Genomic DNA, 15,645 nt, shown 5'->3' on the forward strand with positions numbered 1-15,645 from the left:
GACCGGGATCCAAAGGAACATGCAAAAGTGCTCCCGACCTGTGCTCCCGACCTGTGAGGCTGGAGGCCACTACCTGCAGGCAGTGATGTTCTCCTCATACTGAAGTGTTCGCTGTTAACTCTTACTTTGGTTGAGACTTTGGAAATAAAATCTAACAAGTGCATTGTGTATTGGAGGAGGAGTGTCATCTGTGTGGAGTTTCTCTCTTTTCTTTTGCTCTCTCCTTTTGTCTAATAGCATCTGTCAGGGCATCTGCGATTGTAATGCTAATGTAAAGGCAGCGATTCCCAAATCTCTCTCCCCCCCTCTCTCATGAATAAAGTTGAGCTTGCTTATTTGTCATACTTCTGAGGCAGCTGGACGGCCAGAGCAGTGGTCCCAGACTGATCATCAAAGCTTTCCCCGTCCTCAAAAACATCTGCTGTGTGATGCAGTGGACATGGTTAAGTGAATGAATAAAATATCACAGTAACCTGTGTGCATGATGGAAACATCTATGCATTCTTGTTTCAGCAGAAAGGAGAGGTCAGTTGAGAAGCTCAGTCATTTATTGGAATGTTTCTTTCTTTCTTTCTTTCTTTTTTCTTTTTAAACACTTCTACTTGTCAGAAGTCACTGGATGAAGAGAAGAAACAACATATTGAAAAAGCTAAAGAATTGCAGAAATGGGTATCAAATATCAGCAAGACCTTGGGAGATGGGGAGAAAGCTGGGAAACCTCTCTTCTCTAAGCAACAGGTATACTCGCAGAGGCCCTAATGCTAATGGGGTAGAATTTACTGAATCATACAGTCTACAAAGCACAAGCTAGAAATCTTGACCATATCACCCCAGAGTTAGAGGTTTTTACAATAAAAATTAATAGTTTAGGTCCTTAGGCCTTTCCCCTCAAAGAGTCATAGTTAGAATGTGCTAGAAAAAGGGGTCCTAGTCCAAAGCCAGAATCAAGTTCATTGACCTCATTGTGGGCAAGCCACTAGGTTATAGGGCCTTATCGCACATCTCGACTCCCTGCTTAGAATGAATGGGATTGTTGACCAGTGATGTCATCGGCCCTACATGCCACCCACGTCAGAGAGACAGGGAGAATAACGTTCACAGTTGTGAACGCTCTTGAGTGTTTAGTACACCTCTCCCGGGCCTTTTCTGTTGCACGAGGAAGGCTTTGTTGACCAACCTCTGCACCGTACATTCTTCCCATTGACGACAGTCTCCAGCCCTTCCTGTTTTCCCTGCCGATGGCTCTGTGTGTGTGTGTGTGTGTGTGTGTGTGTGTGTGTGTGTGTGTGTGTGCCTGTCCCTGCTGGTAGGAAGTCCCACTAGCTGGTGTCGTCCTCTTGGGTTTTGTTGGGCTAGTCTCACCCTTGCTATGTAGCCCAGGCTGGCCCTGAAGTGTGATTTCATACAAGTGGAAGAACTAAGAATTCAGAAAGCATTTGGTGGCTTTTAAGCAAAACCACTACAAACTTGATTTGCCTCAAATGTTTGGTTTAAAATTCCTTCTTCCCAGGCTGCTTCTCACTATGAAAAAGGAAGGCATTCAAACAAGGCTATTAAGCCTTAGCAAAGATCTCTTGAGAGAAGGCATCTCTTCAGAAGTGTGAATTACAAACGCCTGGTGTCTTCATAGCCTAGTTACAAAATTCTCCAGGAGGTTCATTAGATTTAGACCTAGTGCATACAGACGCTTTTAAATAAGACTGTAGTTCTACTAGAACACCTGCTTTCTCTTTTGAAGGAGAAAGTGGTTCGAGGAACATGATTCCTCAGAGATTCCATTTAGCGTCATGATTTCCTATATCCATACAAAATTGACTATGTAAATTGACTGATTAGTGTGCTTCTCATCTTTTCATTGGCCAAATATCTCCTCTCATCTCTGTTCATTTATAAGAATGGAAACTTTGATCAAATGGAAATGGGGTTTGGGACAAGTCTTGGACAAACCCCTTTTCCCTGTAATTAATGAGTTTGTCTTCTCTAGTAGACACTGATGGCGAAGGTTGGAGGGAGCTATGATTGTTACCAGTTATTTCCTGATCTACAGGCCTCCTGAGTAGCACTTTCAACACAATGAGAGGAGCTTCAGGAAAGGAGAGTCCCATAGACTGTGTCTTTTTGAGAATGGTGACATCGAAGGATGATACTGGCCCAGTGCTGAGCCTTTGGGCTTTGGCAGATTCGTGGTTGGGCTGGGACAGACTCAAGAACTGTGGTGTGTTGCATTAAAATTCCCTCGTGAAGATATCGTTGTTAATGGAGGGCACTGCACTTCCTCTTGTTATCCTTATGCTGAGGAGAGCTGAGCTCTAGGCCATTAACACCACCAATAGCCAGTATGTTACTTGTGTCACCCAGAAAATACACCTGCCACTTTTCCTCTTGATTAGAATTCTGTATTTTTAATTACTATTTCATATTATTTCTGTGGGGAGGCTTTAAATGTGCCTTCTTACCTTACAGATGTCCAGTAAAGAAATATCAACCAAGAAGGAGCAGTTCTCGGAAGCTCTTCAAACCACACAGATCTTTTTGGCTAAACATGGAGACAAGTATGTTGGCTTTCGTTAGCCCTCTTATTCAGGGTAGGGTTATGTTCTGAAAATCTTCTCATCAGACAGAAGGCAGTGCATCCTCCCCGACACTGTGAAAATGGAAGACAAACGAATCACAGTTGACTTAATAGAATGTGAAGCATGTGACTTAGCTGTGTGTCACAGCTAGCCTTCACATGCCACAGCATGCTGTGAATTCTCAGACAGGTTGAGCGTTAGCCAGCAAGTGGCAATGCAGACTCTGAGTCATGTTTTAATTCTTCATAGTACTCCGAAACTACCTTTAGGACATCGATGTAAATGTGTTCTGTGTGTGCATGTGTGCTTAGAATCCCTGCATAGAGTGTGGGGAATGTGTGTGTTAGCGCTCTTTTTCACCAGTGACGATTTAGACAACGAAGGTGTTTTCCCTTGCCTTAAATCCTTGGGGACATCCTCTTCATGGTTTCCCCAAAACAAGTTTGTGATACTCTTTGAAGACCCTTTCCCTGATCAACCTGACAGTAGTGACTCTGATGCTGTTTGTTTGTTTGTTCTTGGAGAAGTACATACCTATTAGCTTAACTCATTAGTCTGTTTCTCAGACAAAAGAATAAATCTTGGATATTTTATATAGGCTCCTTAATTTCATACATCATCATTTCAAGACACATAGATCAAGCTCTATATTAACGCTATGTAACAGCAACACTGAAGCAAGTTACATACTGTTACACTTGACGGCTGCCGTTGCTCCATTGATCCTTTTTGGATATTGCAGACTGACAGATGAAGAAAGAAGTGACTTGGAGAAACAGGTGAAAACCCTGCAGGAGGGCTACAATTTATTATTCAGCGAATCTCTGAAACAACAAGAATTACAGCCCTCAGGAGAGGCGCAGGTCCAGGAGAAGGTAAACTCCTCACAGACGTGAGGTCCGGCATGGCCGAGAACACATGGTGATGCGCCTTGGGGTTGCTATGTGGAGAATACGTAGACAGGATTGGAGGGTTTGGAGGCTTCTGTGTTGTTTATAAAATGCTATCTTACATGTGCAGATCATTATCCTATGCCTTAATCTCTGCCTTGCATGGTGAAAGAGGACTCATTCATCATCTAACACTTCTTTTCAAAGCCATTCTTTCAATATCGTGTTCAGGATTTTATTATAAAATATGGTCAGAAAAGAGCCCATGGGCCATCTCTATCACTGATAACGCTATGGCGGTTTGTGACTGTCAGAAAGATCCATGAGGGTTATGTCAGTGGTGGGAGGCTATGTCCTAAAGTGCCAATACTCTCACATCTTTAAAAAAAAATAGAAGTCACTTAAAAATGGTCTGGTTCATACTAATGTGCCCAACACAATGTTTGATAGTTAAAGGGTGTTTGTCTTATTTAAACCTGTGACTCTCAGGAACAGTACCACATAATTTGTCATGTTTTGGGGGTATGTAACAAGTTTTTTTTTTTGGCTCCGTAGTCTTTTACTTATCCCTGGAAAAGTGTGTATGCTGTAAACATCAGTAGCATGGAGTGGATGCTCTCTTTGTTGTCACTAGACTCTAATCTCACCCAGATGCAGAAAGCATGATTTGCCTTCTGGATAGATCTGTGTTCTGTCTTCTCGCCGTCAGCAGCTGCCCCTGTGTCCTCACTAACCTTGTTAGTACACGGATGTTCAGTTCTCACTTCACAGATGCATGTTGTTTTCAAAGCTTTATCACATCCTGTGCTGTTGAGTAGATCACTGACGTAGGTCACTTGTGCGTTTGAGCTGCCTAACACTCACAAGCTACCTGGGTAAGTAGAGGATCAATTTTTTTTTTTTTAATGATTAAGTCTATTATTATAAAACAAAGCCACCTGAGCTGCAGGAAATTGCCTCAAGTATCAGACTGACCCGGGCTTTCTGCATTTCCCTTTCAGCCGGATAAAGTGATTGCGGGCACCATCAATCAGACCACTGGAGAGGTCCTGTCTGTCTTTCAGGCAGTTTTAAGAGGCCTCATTGACTATGACACAGGGATCAGGTTGCTGGAGGCACAGCTAGTGATTACTGGTTTAATTTCACCAGAGTTAAGAAAGTGTTTTGACCTCAGAGATGCTGAGAGCCATGGCCTCGTTGATGAACAAATTCTGTGCCAACTAAAAGAACTAAATCAAGCAAAGCAGCTCATTTCTACTGCATCGCCAATCACAATCCCCGTGCTTGATTCTCTGGCTCAGGGCATGATCTCGGAATCCATGGCCATCCGACTCCTTGAGATACTTCTCTCTGCCGGCTCCCTGGTTGTTCCAGCCACAGGTGAACACCTGACCTTACAAAAGGCTTTCCAACAGGACTTGATTTCCTCCGCCTTGTTTTCTAAAGTCCTAGAAAGGCAAGATACTTGCAAAGATCTTATTGACCCGTGCACTTCCGAGAAGGTATCTTTAACTGATATGGTACAAAGGAGTATTTTGCAGGAAAATACCAGGATGTGGCTTTTACCAGTGAGACCGCAGGAAGCTGGCAGAATAACACTGAAGTGCGGAAGAAGCGTTAGCATCCTGAGAGCAGCTCACGAGGGACTCATAGACCGAGAGACCATGTTTAGGCTGTTAGGGGCACAGCTTCTCTCTGGTGGTCTCATCGATTGCAACTCTGGTCAGAAAATGACTGTTGAAGAAGCCGTGGCAGAAGGAGTGATTGACAGAGACACCGCAAGCAGCATCCTCACCTACCAGGTTCAGACGGGTGGGATCGTGCACTCAAACCCCGCTAAGCGCTTGACTGTGGATGAAGCAGTACAGTGTGAGTTGATAACTTCCAGCAGCGCGCTGCTGGTTCTGGAAGCTCAGCGGGGCTACGTTGGACTCATCTGGCCCCACTCCGGTGAAATATTTCCCACATCTTCTTCCTTACAGCAAGAGCTGATTACAAATGAATTAGCCTCCAAAATTCTGAATGGGCGACAGAAGATCGCTGCACTCTATATCCCAGAGAGCTCTCAGGTCATTGATCTGGATGCCGCTAAGCAGCTGGGGATCATAGATCACAACACGGCATCGGTTTTAAAAAATGTAACCCTGCCAGACAAAATGCCAGATTTAGGAAATTTGCAAGCTTGTAAAAACGCCAAAAGGTGGCTCTCTTTTTGTAAATTCCAGCCATCCACAGTTCATGATTACAGGCAAGAAGAGGATGGTTCCGATGGTGAAGAGCCAGTCACGGCTCAGAGCTCGGAACAAACTAAGAAGTTATTCCTATCCTATTTAATGGTGAACAGCTACATGGATGCACACACGGGCCACAGGCTTCTGCTCTATGACGGAGACTTAGATGAGGCCGTGGGCATGCTTCTGGAAAGCTGCGGGGCAGAACTCGGAGCCGACACGTCCACAAGAGAAAGCCTGTCTGTCTTCACCGCCCCTGATGTCTTTCCTGACTGGGCTTTGAGTGAAGAAAAGCACGAGTGTTCAACTTCAGCAGCTGGGCCTGACCAGTGTCATCACAGACACCCCGGACATAAAGAGTCCCTTGAAAACGCAACGTGGGACATGAATGAAGCGTTTTGTAAAATGGGAAACAATGATAACAATGGTGAGTTGCCGAGGCCAGAAAACCTAGCAGATACAACAGTTGCTCAGAAAGGCAGTAGTCCATCTAGAGTGTGTGTCCCCAAACCTACATCATCTTCAACACAGCCTGAAGGGAGCGTACTCAGACCTGATTCTGGTAGCATACTTAAAGACTGTAAAAATCAAAGTGAGCTTGTTACAAAGAAGTACCCAGATGAAGGTAACCATTCTAATTTTTTGACATCAGAAACCAGTAGACCTTGTGTTTCAAATGAAAGAGAGGATGAAGAAAATATACAGAAGGGTCCCTCTGTCTTTGACTATTCCCCCCGGCTGAGTGCCCTGTTAAGCCACGATGAGTGGAGGCATAGTCAGGGACGTTCTAGTGATGTGCGTGCCCCACAGAACACAGGATATTTATGCGAAGTCTCTACTTTGTCATCCAGTGACCAGAGTGTGTCGGCTGATCAGAGCAGAAGAGAAAAGCTTCAAGACCAGTTCCTAGGAATCGCAGCTATTAACGTCAGCCTCCAGGGGGCGCCCTGTAGCCAGAAGCCTGTAGATACTGAGTGTAGCAATTCTCAAGTACACTGTCACAGTGATGACTGCGTGTCAGATGCTTCTGCGGAGAGTGGAGCCACTCGGCAGACAGATGAGTCAGAGAAAACTGGGTCTAAGGTGGAAGACAACTCCTGTACCGTGGTCCCTGGGGGTGGCTCCTGCAATGCCAACACATCAGTTTGTGTCCCTCTGTCACATAAAGGAGCCATTGATGCTGGTGACTATGAGACATCACTGCTGGCCGGCCAGCAGAGCGACACGGCAACAGACAGCGACAGTGATGACTATTTCTATGATACCCCCTTGTTTGAAGACGAGGACCATGACTCTCTAATCCTTCAAGGTGACGACCGTGACTGTTTGCAACCCGAGGACTATGACACCTTGCAGGAGGAAAATGACAGGACCCCTCCTCCTGATGACATTTTTTATGATGTTGTGAAAGAGAAGGAAAATCCCGAGTTTCCTCATGGAGGAATGGATGAGAGCTTAAGTGTGGAGAACAAAGTAGGTTGCCCTCAGGGGGTTCCTGTAGGTACTGAGAAACCTGAGTTATATTTAGTTGGCCAGAAACAGTTTAATTCTGGTGACTCAGAACAGTTAGTGGAGTCTGTGTCTGAAAGTGAGAACCCGCCTGGCCTTGAAGATAGTGAGTCTGACTCGTCTACTGAGGGTGAGATTATAGGAAGGAAAGAGAGCTTAGGAGCTTCGTTAACACCCGATGGTCATTGGAGAGGGGACAGAGAAGAGTGTGACACCAGCCGAGAAAGCCAGTCTGATACCGATGGGGTAGGCTCTATACATAGTAGTGAAAGCTACAGGCCTTATATGAGCAATGGTAGCGACTTGGATGAGGAAGACAGTGGGGGCCACAGCAGTGAGGACAGTGGAGACAGGCGAGGAGGACCAGGAGTAGCAGATGAGAGTGGAGAGCCCGAGTACCAAACTGACCCTACCCAGTTGTACGCTGCTACCAGGAACGAACACGGGGGTGAAACCCCAAATGTCAGTGACATGATTCTCCTGGACAAAATGCACAGTTATAGTCCGTTAGAAAAGCAGCATGGCGCGGGTGTTCTACAGCCAGAGTCAGCTGGTGAGGGAGGTGGAGACACAGAAAGAAGCAGCCATCCAGAACTTACCACTGAAGCTGATGAGGAAGACGAAGCAAGCCTGTCCATTCACATGGCAGCTAAAGGTGTGTCACTGTCTAATGCTGAAGGCACTGCCTCAGAAGAAATCAAGTTGGTCCACGGGCCAGACTCTACAGACATTCTGAAAGCTGAAGATGAGTTCCCTGAGAATGTATCGCCAGAAATCAGCCCATCTTCTGACAACATTGTTCATTCTGAAGCTGAGTTAGGAGGAGGACCTTCTGAGGAAGGCCACTTGTCATTTACAGGAAGTGACAGGGATCAGCAGGGACCTGGAAGAGGTCTGGTTAAAGGTAGAGATGGCCAAAACGATGAGCTGGTAGATGAGACGTCCAGTCGGGAAATGGGCTTTCAGAAAGAAGGAGTGTTAATGAACGGCCCAGAGGAAGGAGAAGGAGAAGGAGAAGAAGAAGAAAGGTTTCTCAACCCCTTCCCGAATGGAAGTGCAACAGAGAGCCTCAACATGGGTAAGAGTCAGTTTCCCCCTCTACTGACACACAGCGGGGAACTTAGTCACAGAGGGGATCCGAACACAACAGCCACGACTCTTGAAGGTGAAGCGAAGAATGTGCAAATGGGGCTTACGGAAAGTCCTGTCCTGCTCGAGACTCTTGGAGAAATATTTGACACCTCAGCTTCTGAAGTGACTCGTGCTGACTTGGCTTCAGCTGTAACATCCTCTGCGGTGAAGAGCCAAGTGAAAGAAGATCCCCTCACTGGAGGACCAGAGGAAGGGGCTGATCTGTTTACTTCTTTCGAGCGTTGCGATAAATGTATACATGCGGATATGCTGGAACCAAACAAAAACACCCCAAGCTGTGCTTTAGTAGCTTCTCCTACTGTGAAAGATAACCTATGCTCTGTAAATAATGGAGAGGAGTCAGTCAGTCCCCAAGAAGAGTGTCTTCCAGGTGCTGAGATCCAGCAAAGTGACGTTCATGTTCAGCAAAGTATCTCTGAAGGAGAAGCAGGAATTTTCCAGTTCACTCCAGAAAATAGTGACACCACCCTGTCACTCCTGCCTCATACAAGTGTGGCGGGCTGTGGGGCAAGCACTGACTCTGTGCAGGCTCAGCTCCGTGTGAGTGGAGTGAGAAACACCTCCGATGACACTTTAGACGTGGGCTGCCCGCAGTTGGAAGGCAGCAGAGAGAAAGGAAGCACTGAGAAGCAGCCACACAGAGAACGCGCCTTGTCTCCAAGACCCCAAGAGAGAGAAGATCATACGCCTGCGTTCGTAGAAGATGGGAAAAGTGTCTTGAAAAGCAGTTTAGACAAAGGTCATATGAATCTCCCAGACGTGGGAGACCCTTCAGCTGGCACAGGGACTAAAATTTCAATTCAGAACTTAATTAAAAGAGCTCTCTTGTCTCAGTTGCCAAATGAAGTTTCAAACGTGCCCAGTCATGGCATTTCCTCCAGTAATAACTCATCAGAAGTAAATGCAGAGAGCAGAGGTGATCCTCTCTGTATTACAAGTCTTCTTGATACACTGAAGCAAGACCAGCATCCCCAAGAAACGCCAGGCATATCCGAGTTAGTTAAAGTATTAACCCAGCTGGGCTGTGATCCAGAGCAAAGAGGCCTTGGGTCTGAATTACTTCCACCACAACTTAAAAATGCCTTTTACAAGATGCTGTTTGATGGCCATTCAACTGAAAGAGACCAGGCCAAAGCTTTGGGGCAAACATCATGTGCTGTTCCCAAGATGGCGGGAGAAAAGCCACCCGTCTGCAGTGACCTCGGAAGCGAAGAAGGAAATTGCTGTCCCCTGAACCCACAAGCTGTAAGAGAAGAGGTAGAACACTCCGGTGTGCACATAGCAGCACTGCCAGGAGGGGAGAAGCTCGGAGAACTTTGCAGCGAGCCCCCAGAGCATCCAGAAAGTACATCTGGATCAAAAGAAAGGTCTTCTGACGGTAGCTCAAAGGAAAAAGTGAGTTGACATATGTGGTTTCCCGTGACAGTTCCAGTGGGAAACGTGGGAGACAATCTCATACATTTTGTCAGCTTTAAGTTTCTTCCCTAAGGACTGCTAATTACTGTATCCAATTTTGGTTTTAGTGTTCCAATGGCTTGCAACAGTGTTTACAACATACTGAGAAAATGCATGAATACTTGGCTTTGCTTCAAGATATGAAACCCCCCTTAGACAATCAGGCATCTGTAGAGAGCAGTCTAGAAGCCTTGAAGAGTCAGCTGAAGCAGTTAGAGGTAAGATACCCACTGGCATGCCTGCCAGCTTTCCATCAGCAATCAAGTAAAGCAGGGGTTCATTTGGGCCCATGCCTTCAGAGGCTGTAACCTGTAGTCTCTTAGTCCTGTCACATATGGTTTTGTGGCAAGGCAGGTCGTCACTAAGGGCAGAGTGCCCCCAAGCACCTTCGAGAGTGGACAGCTCCAGGGAGCTGAAGTCCTCCTACTAAAGGTTTCAATTTCTCCCTTGTAGCACCAAGCCAAGGTTTGAAGTACGGGTGTTGGGAGACATCCAGGTCCCAGCTACAGTAGCCAGTGGTCCATGGATGGTGCCATTTAATACATAATTCCACAGAAAGCAGAATGCCCTTCTCTCTCGTGCCTCGTGTTTGGGTTTTTGCTTTTTCCTGCATGGTAAACAGATGCGGACTGTGTTTGTTTGCAGGCATTTGAGTTGGGATTGGCCCCCATCGCTGTATTTTTAAGGAAAGATCTAAAGTTGGCAGAAGAATTCTTAAAGTCTTTTCCTAGTGACCTTCCCAGAAGACATCACGAGGAGCTGAGCAAAAGCCACCAACGTTTACAGAACGCCTTCTCGTCCCTCAGCAGTGCGTCCTCAGAAAGGATGAAACTGACCATGCTTGCAATCGACTCTGAGATGGTAGGCATAAAATGGGGAAATCTGGGTAAAATGTGATTGAGAATTTAAGCTGTACTATGAGGATTTTGTTTTGTTTTTTGTTTTTCCAAGACAGGGTTTCTCTGTATAGCCCTGGCTGTCCTGGAGCTCACTTTGTAGACCAGGCTGGCCTCGAACTCAGAAATCCACCTGCCTCTGCCTTCCGAGTGCTGGGATTAAAGGTGTGTGCCACCACGCCCGGCGAGGATTTTTTTTTAAGTATTATATTTTTACAGTTCTTAATTCTCTTAACAGAATCACTGTAGGACTTTGAAATTTGGGGGGACAAACAGAAATGAATGCGCAATTTTGTTTTCTAGTCTAAGTTGGCTGTTCGTCATGAAGACTTCTTACACAAACTTACGTCCTATTCAGATTGGGTGTCAGAGAAAAGCAGATCTGTGAAGGACATTCAAACTGTGAACGTCCAAGATACTGAACTTGTAAAGAGCAGTGTGAAGTTTCTTAAGGCAAGTATCAAAATGCACACAACCTGCGGGTCTAGTGTAGGAACCGTTCAGGACAAATACAACCTTCCTGAGACTGTAAGGAATTGTTTCCTGTCTTTGACTTAAAGAGATGTCTTTCCATAGTTAACCTAACGCTAGGATTTATTCCATCCACCATATCAAATTCTCACTACCTCTGACATACTGACATTTGTATTTATGTTTTTGTTTTTTAACCAATGAATTACATAAGCCCAAGATAGCTACAGATTAGTCAAAGTATAGTAGCCCAAGTTGTGCTTGTATGGTAATATTGATCTGAATTATTTTTTTTATGGGTTCTTAATTTGAACAACATTCCCATGATCGCTAGGCTCCTTGCTTCATTCAGAAAATTAGAATTGTAGCCTGTTAATTCATATTTTGTGTTCCTTCTTGTGAATTGCCACAATTGAAGGGGTGATAGAAATACTAGCAGTTATTTTGTGATGTTAATGTCTCTTTCGCTATGATGAATCAAGCTGTTTTGGAATTTTATTTTATTTTATTTTATTTTATTTTATTGGCATCTTAAGAATGATCTACCAGTCGAGGAGAGAGTGCCCTTGGGGTTATTTATCTTTGCATATTACCTCCTATCATATTTAAATGCCTTCTTATTGGGATGAAGAGATGGCTTAGTAGATAAAGTGCTTGCCACACTTTATAGGCAAGTATGAGGCTCTGAGTTTAAATCCCTAGACTCTGTGTAAAGTTGGGTCGGGTAACACATATCTGCAGTACTGATGCTTCTGTGGGGGAATAGAGGGTGGAGACAGGAGTTAACAGTTACCATGGTAACTTGTGGCCTACTGGCTTAGAGGAAGCAGTGAACAAGGAAAGAGAAGGGCCCAGTCTCAAACAAAGCAGAAGGCAAGAAACAACACCTGAGGTGGTCCTCTGATCTCCACACTGGTCCCCTGGCACGCGCGCGCGCACACACACACACACACGCACACACACACTGCATACACAGACGCAAAATGTGAAAATCACTTTAATTACCTATTACCAAATGATGAATAAGTAGATTTTTTTTTTATGTATACTGAAAAAGTATTGTTAACTCTTAAAGTGCTGATAGAAGGATCATATTTAAGTAGTGCATATATTACCAGTGCTGATGAACTTCATCCTCACCTACCTTTCCTGGCAACTTGTACTGCTCTATTCACAGAATGTGCTAGCAGACCTTTCACACACCAAAATGCAGCTGGAAACGACGGCCTTTGACGTACAGTCCTTCATCTCTGATTATGCACAAGATCTGTCTCCCAGCCAAAGCAGACAACTGCTGAGACTCTTAAATACAACCCAGAAGGGGTTTCTTGACCTGCAGGAGCTGGTGGTCACTGCAGCGGAGCAGTTAGAGGCTCTACTGCAGCTGGAGCAGGAGCTTGGTCATCAGAAGGTTTGCCTCTCTTGTGGAGCTGTCCTCACTGTTTTACTTGATCAGTGTGAAATCGTAACTTAGGTAACCAGGAATACTGACCAGCTAGGGAGGGGCTCTGGACAGGCCTGAGCGGAATCCCTGCCATGCGTTGTGGCGGAGTCTGTCACCTTGATGCTGTCGTGTAGTTGAGGTTTTTCACCGTCCTCTTAATAGTATTTTGAGAGGTGAGCGTCTTCGTCCCTGCCCTGGAAAGGAGGACCAGAAAGCATTCAGGGGTGTCCAAGAGTAACTGATGAAGGGTTAGCTCTGAACTGTCAGGGAACTATTCCCTCTAGTGAGACACAGGGCTCAGCTTGTGCTGGATATGCATTGTAGAGCTGACTTGCCCAAATTTACATCCTGAATGTTCTACTTTATCTGCTTCATGTGACTTAGAGAAGTTTCATGCCCTCACCTTGTTTGTTGATTAATTGGGAATGGTAATGTTTATCTGGTAATATTATGAACACTGATAAAATGATTCATATGAAACCCTTAGCCCTGTGCCTGACCTCCGCTGAGCTTTTAGTAAGCATGAGCTGTTTGCTGTTGCTGTAAGTTAAGTAATTAATCTGTTAGATTTAGTGGATTCTGTTACAGAACCACCTAATAGCAGCAGTGAGCAAAGAACATAATGTTGGAATAAAAATAATGCATGCAATGTTTCTCTTATTCTTGAAGCATCCAGGCACTGTGTGTAGCATGATAACCTATATGTACATACCCATGTGTTTACTGACAAATCACAACTAACTTCTCTTTTGGTGTCCTTTTGCAGAATTAATTCTGTGTATCACAGGTTTCAGGAACTTAAGAAAATGGGATGTTTCTTCCCGTCGATCCGAAGATCCATCTCTTACACATGTGCATGGCCAGTATTCTACTGAGCATCTTCACTCAAACAGGCTCTTTCTGTGTCTACGGGACATGCTCATACTGTACTGTCTGTCTGTCCTTGCTCAGTTTGCACTCCGATGCTACCATGTTTACAGCATACTCAGAAAGCTTAATGCAGGGTGTTTGGCAAGTGTATTCTGATAAGAGGCTTGATCAGAAGTGGATTGAAGGTTGCCCACTGAAAGTGTTTTGGGTTTTCTCCATCTTAGGTTGTGGCAGAGCGTCAGCAAGAATACAAAGAGAAACTCCAAGGACTGTGTGATCTCCTCACCCAGACGGAAAACCGCCTAATTAGTAACCAGGAAGCCTTTGTGATTGGAGACGGCACGGTGGAGTTACAGAAGTACCAGGCCAAGCAAGAGGTAGTAGACCTTTTGGTATCTGCAGCTGTATATCCCGACTAGCTTTGGTTCCCATTTCCGTAAGGCCGCTGGGATTGTTGAAAACACAGGGGTATCAGAAGCAAGGCGTGCCCAGAGGTTCTGGGGATTATATTTAAATATTATACCTAAACCTAGATTTCCAACTTAAAGCAGGCCAGGTAATTCTCTTGACTGCCACGAACCCGACTCAGTGGGCCCTTCTCAATCCGTGGGGATCAGAGTCTCAGACAGATGCTCATGGAGTTGGATGGGAATTGACAAACAGACTTAACTTTTTTGGTGACATACTGTATCAAGGAGGTAAATGATAGATTACAATGTAACCCTTTTGTGGCCGCTGATTCACTTGCAAATCAGGAGAAATAGGCTTCATTTTGTTTTCTTTCCCGGTACCACCGCCCTCTCTGTTTCTCCAGTATTTTCCTGTAATTCATTCTCTTTTATCCAAGGAAAAGGGGTAAAAGAACAAAAATGCCAGAGAGGAAAACTTGTGTTTTGGTGTCAGGGGAAGGAGAGCCTCACTATTTGTAGCTGTTGATTTAATTCGGTATTAGTCAGAAGTCTGGGTCTAGGTTCCCTTCAGTAAGTACTAAGGATACTTCTGTTGCTACGTTGTTATGAAAGCTGAGCAAATATGTATCAGGTCGCTGCTCCAGTTAATGTCATGTAGTAGTGATATGATACTCCGGCAAGTAAGCACTCAAGCCCTTGAGGATGCTCGAGGTAGAATATGGGAAAAGGTGTTATTAAGATGCAGTGGTACAGTATAAAGAATGAAATGTATGAAAATGGAAAAGCTAGAACCCCTGAGGGATCTTAGTCTTGAGTACCCTAGTGGCCGGGGCTAAGATGCAAATGCTATGTTTTATGTAACTTGGTGTTAAGAAAAACAAAATCTCAGTTTGCTGATGGGGGAAGTATTTTCTTCTCTTTTCTGAGTAATAGATATGTATTTAAAATCAGAGTACTGCTGACTATGGGGTCGTGTATGCCTGGAAGCAGAGCACTTGGGAAGCCAAGGTAGAAGAGGCCTGTTTCTCTGCCCACATGGGCCACATAGTGAGACACAGCCTCAGAGACTATGTATCAGTGTGTAGAAATAGCAAAAATATTACCACAAATGTATGTGGTCAAAGCGCTAACAGAAACCTCATACAGATTTCTACAGTTCATATACCAAGTGCCTCGATGTTTTCAGTGTTTCACAAATATTATTTCCTTAAGCGTAAAAAAGCACATACATTTTTAATACTGAGTTCAAATGATGTGAAATGAATGTGCGGAACTCACACCACCATACTCTATATGCTTTGCAGCTATGTTTGCCCATCTCTGCCTGCAACTCTCTTGTAGAATTACAGCCCTGCAAGAATTGAAATGATACAATAGAATTTCTTTTTTTTTTTTTTTCATGTATGTTTTAAGGAATTACAGAGAGATATGCAAGGAAGTACACAGGCACTGGCGGAAGTAGTGCGAAACACAGAACTCTTTTTAAAAGAGAGCGGTGACATGTTGTCCCAAGCGGATAGAACTTTGATTGAGCAGAAACTGAACGAGGCGAAGATGAAGTGTGCACAGCTGAACTTAAAGGCAGAACAGTCGAGAAAGGAGCTGGATAAGGTGGTGACTACAGCCCTCAAGGAGGAGACTGAAAAGGTGCCTATCTGAGTGTATGGTACACTGTTGCTTTACCAGGTGGTTAGCACATGAGCTGCTTGCTTTTATTGTGCGTGTCAGGTGGTGGTGAGCCGTG

General features: G+C 44.8%; 1 protein-coding gene across 11 annotated transcripts in view; it reads left to right on the forward strand.

The window, feature by feature from the left end:
• Dst (dystonin) overlaps nt 1–15,645 on the forward strand; it is a 196,767-nt gene that overhangs the window by 71,596 nt on the left and 109,526 nt on the right. For 8 of the 11 annotated variants that reach the window (XM_029539067.1, XM_029539069.1, XM_029539066.1 and 5 more), the window contains 10 exons: nt 610–738; nt 2,464–2,552; nt 3,316–3,448; nt 4,465–9,750; nt 9,879–10,028; nt 10,456–10,671; nt 11,010–11,159; nt 12,355–12,588; nt 13,716–13,868; nt 15,315–15,548. In XM_029539067.1, coding sequence (XP_029394927.1) covers nt 610–738; nt 2,464–2,552; nt 3,316–3,448; nt 4,465–9,750; nt 9,879–10,028; nt 10,456–10,671; nt 11,010–11,159; nt 12,355–12,588; nt 13,716–13,868; nt 15,315–15,548 — 6,774 coding nt within the window. The remainder of the gene's footprint in view (nt 1–609; nt 739–2,463; nt 2,553–3,315; nt 3,449–4,464; nt 9,751–9,878; nt 10,029–10,455; nt 10,672–11,009; nt 11,160–12,354; nt 12,589–13,715; nt 13,869–15,314; nt 15,549–15,645) is intronic. The other 3 variants (XM_029539070.1, XM_029539071.1, XM_021197349.2) reach the window with 1 other exon arrangement.

Source organism: Mus pahari, chromosome 5 (genome assembly GCF_900095145.1).
Source record: "Mus pahari chromosome 5, PAHARI_EIJ_v1.1, whole genome shotgun sequence".
Taxonomy (NCBI): Eukaryota; Metazoa; Chordata; class Mammalia; order Rodentia; family Muridae; genus Mus; species Mus pahari.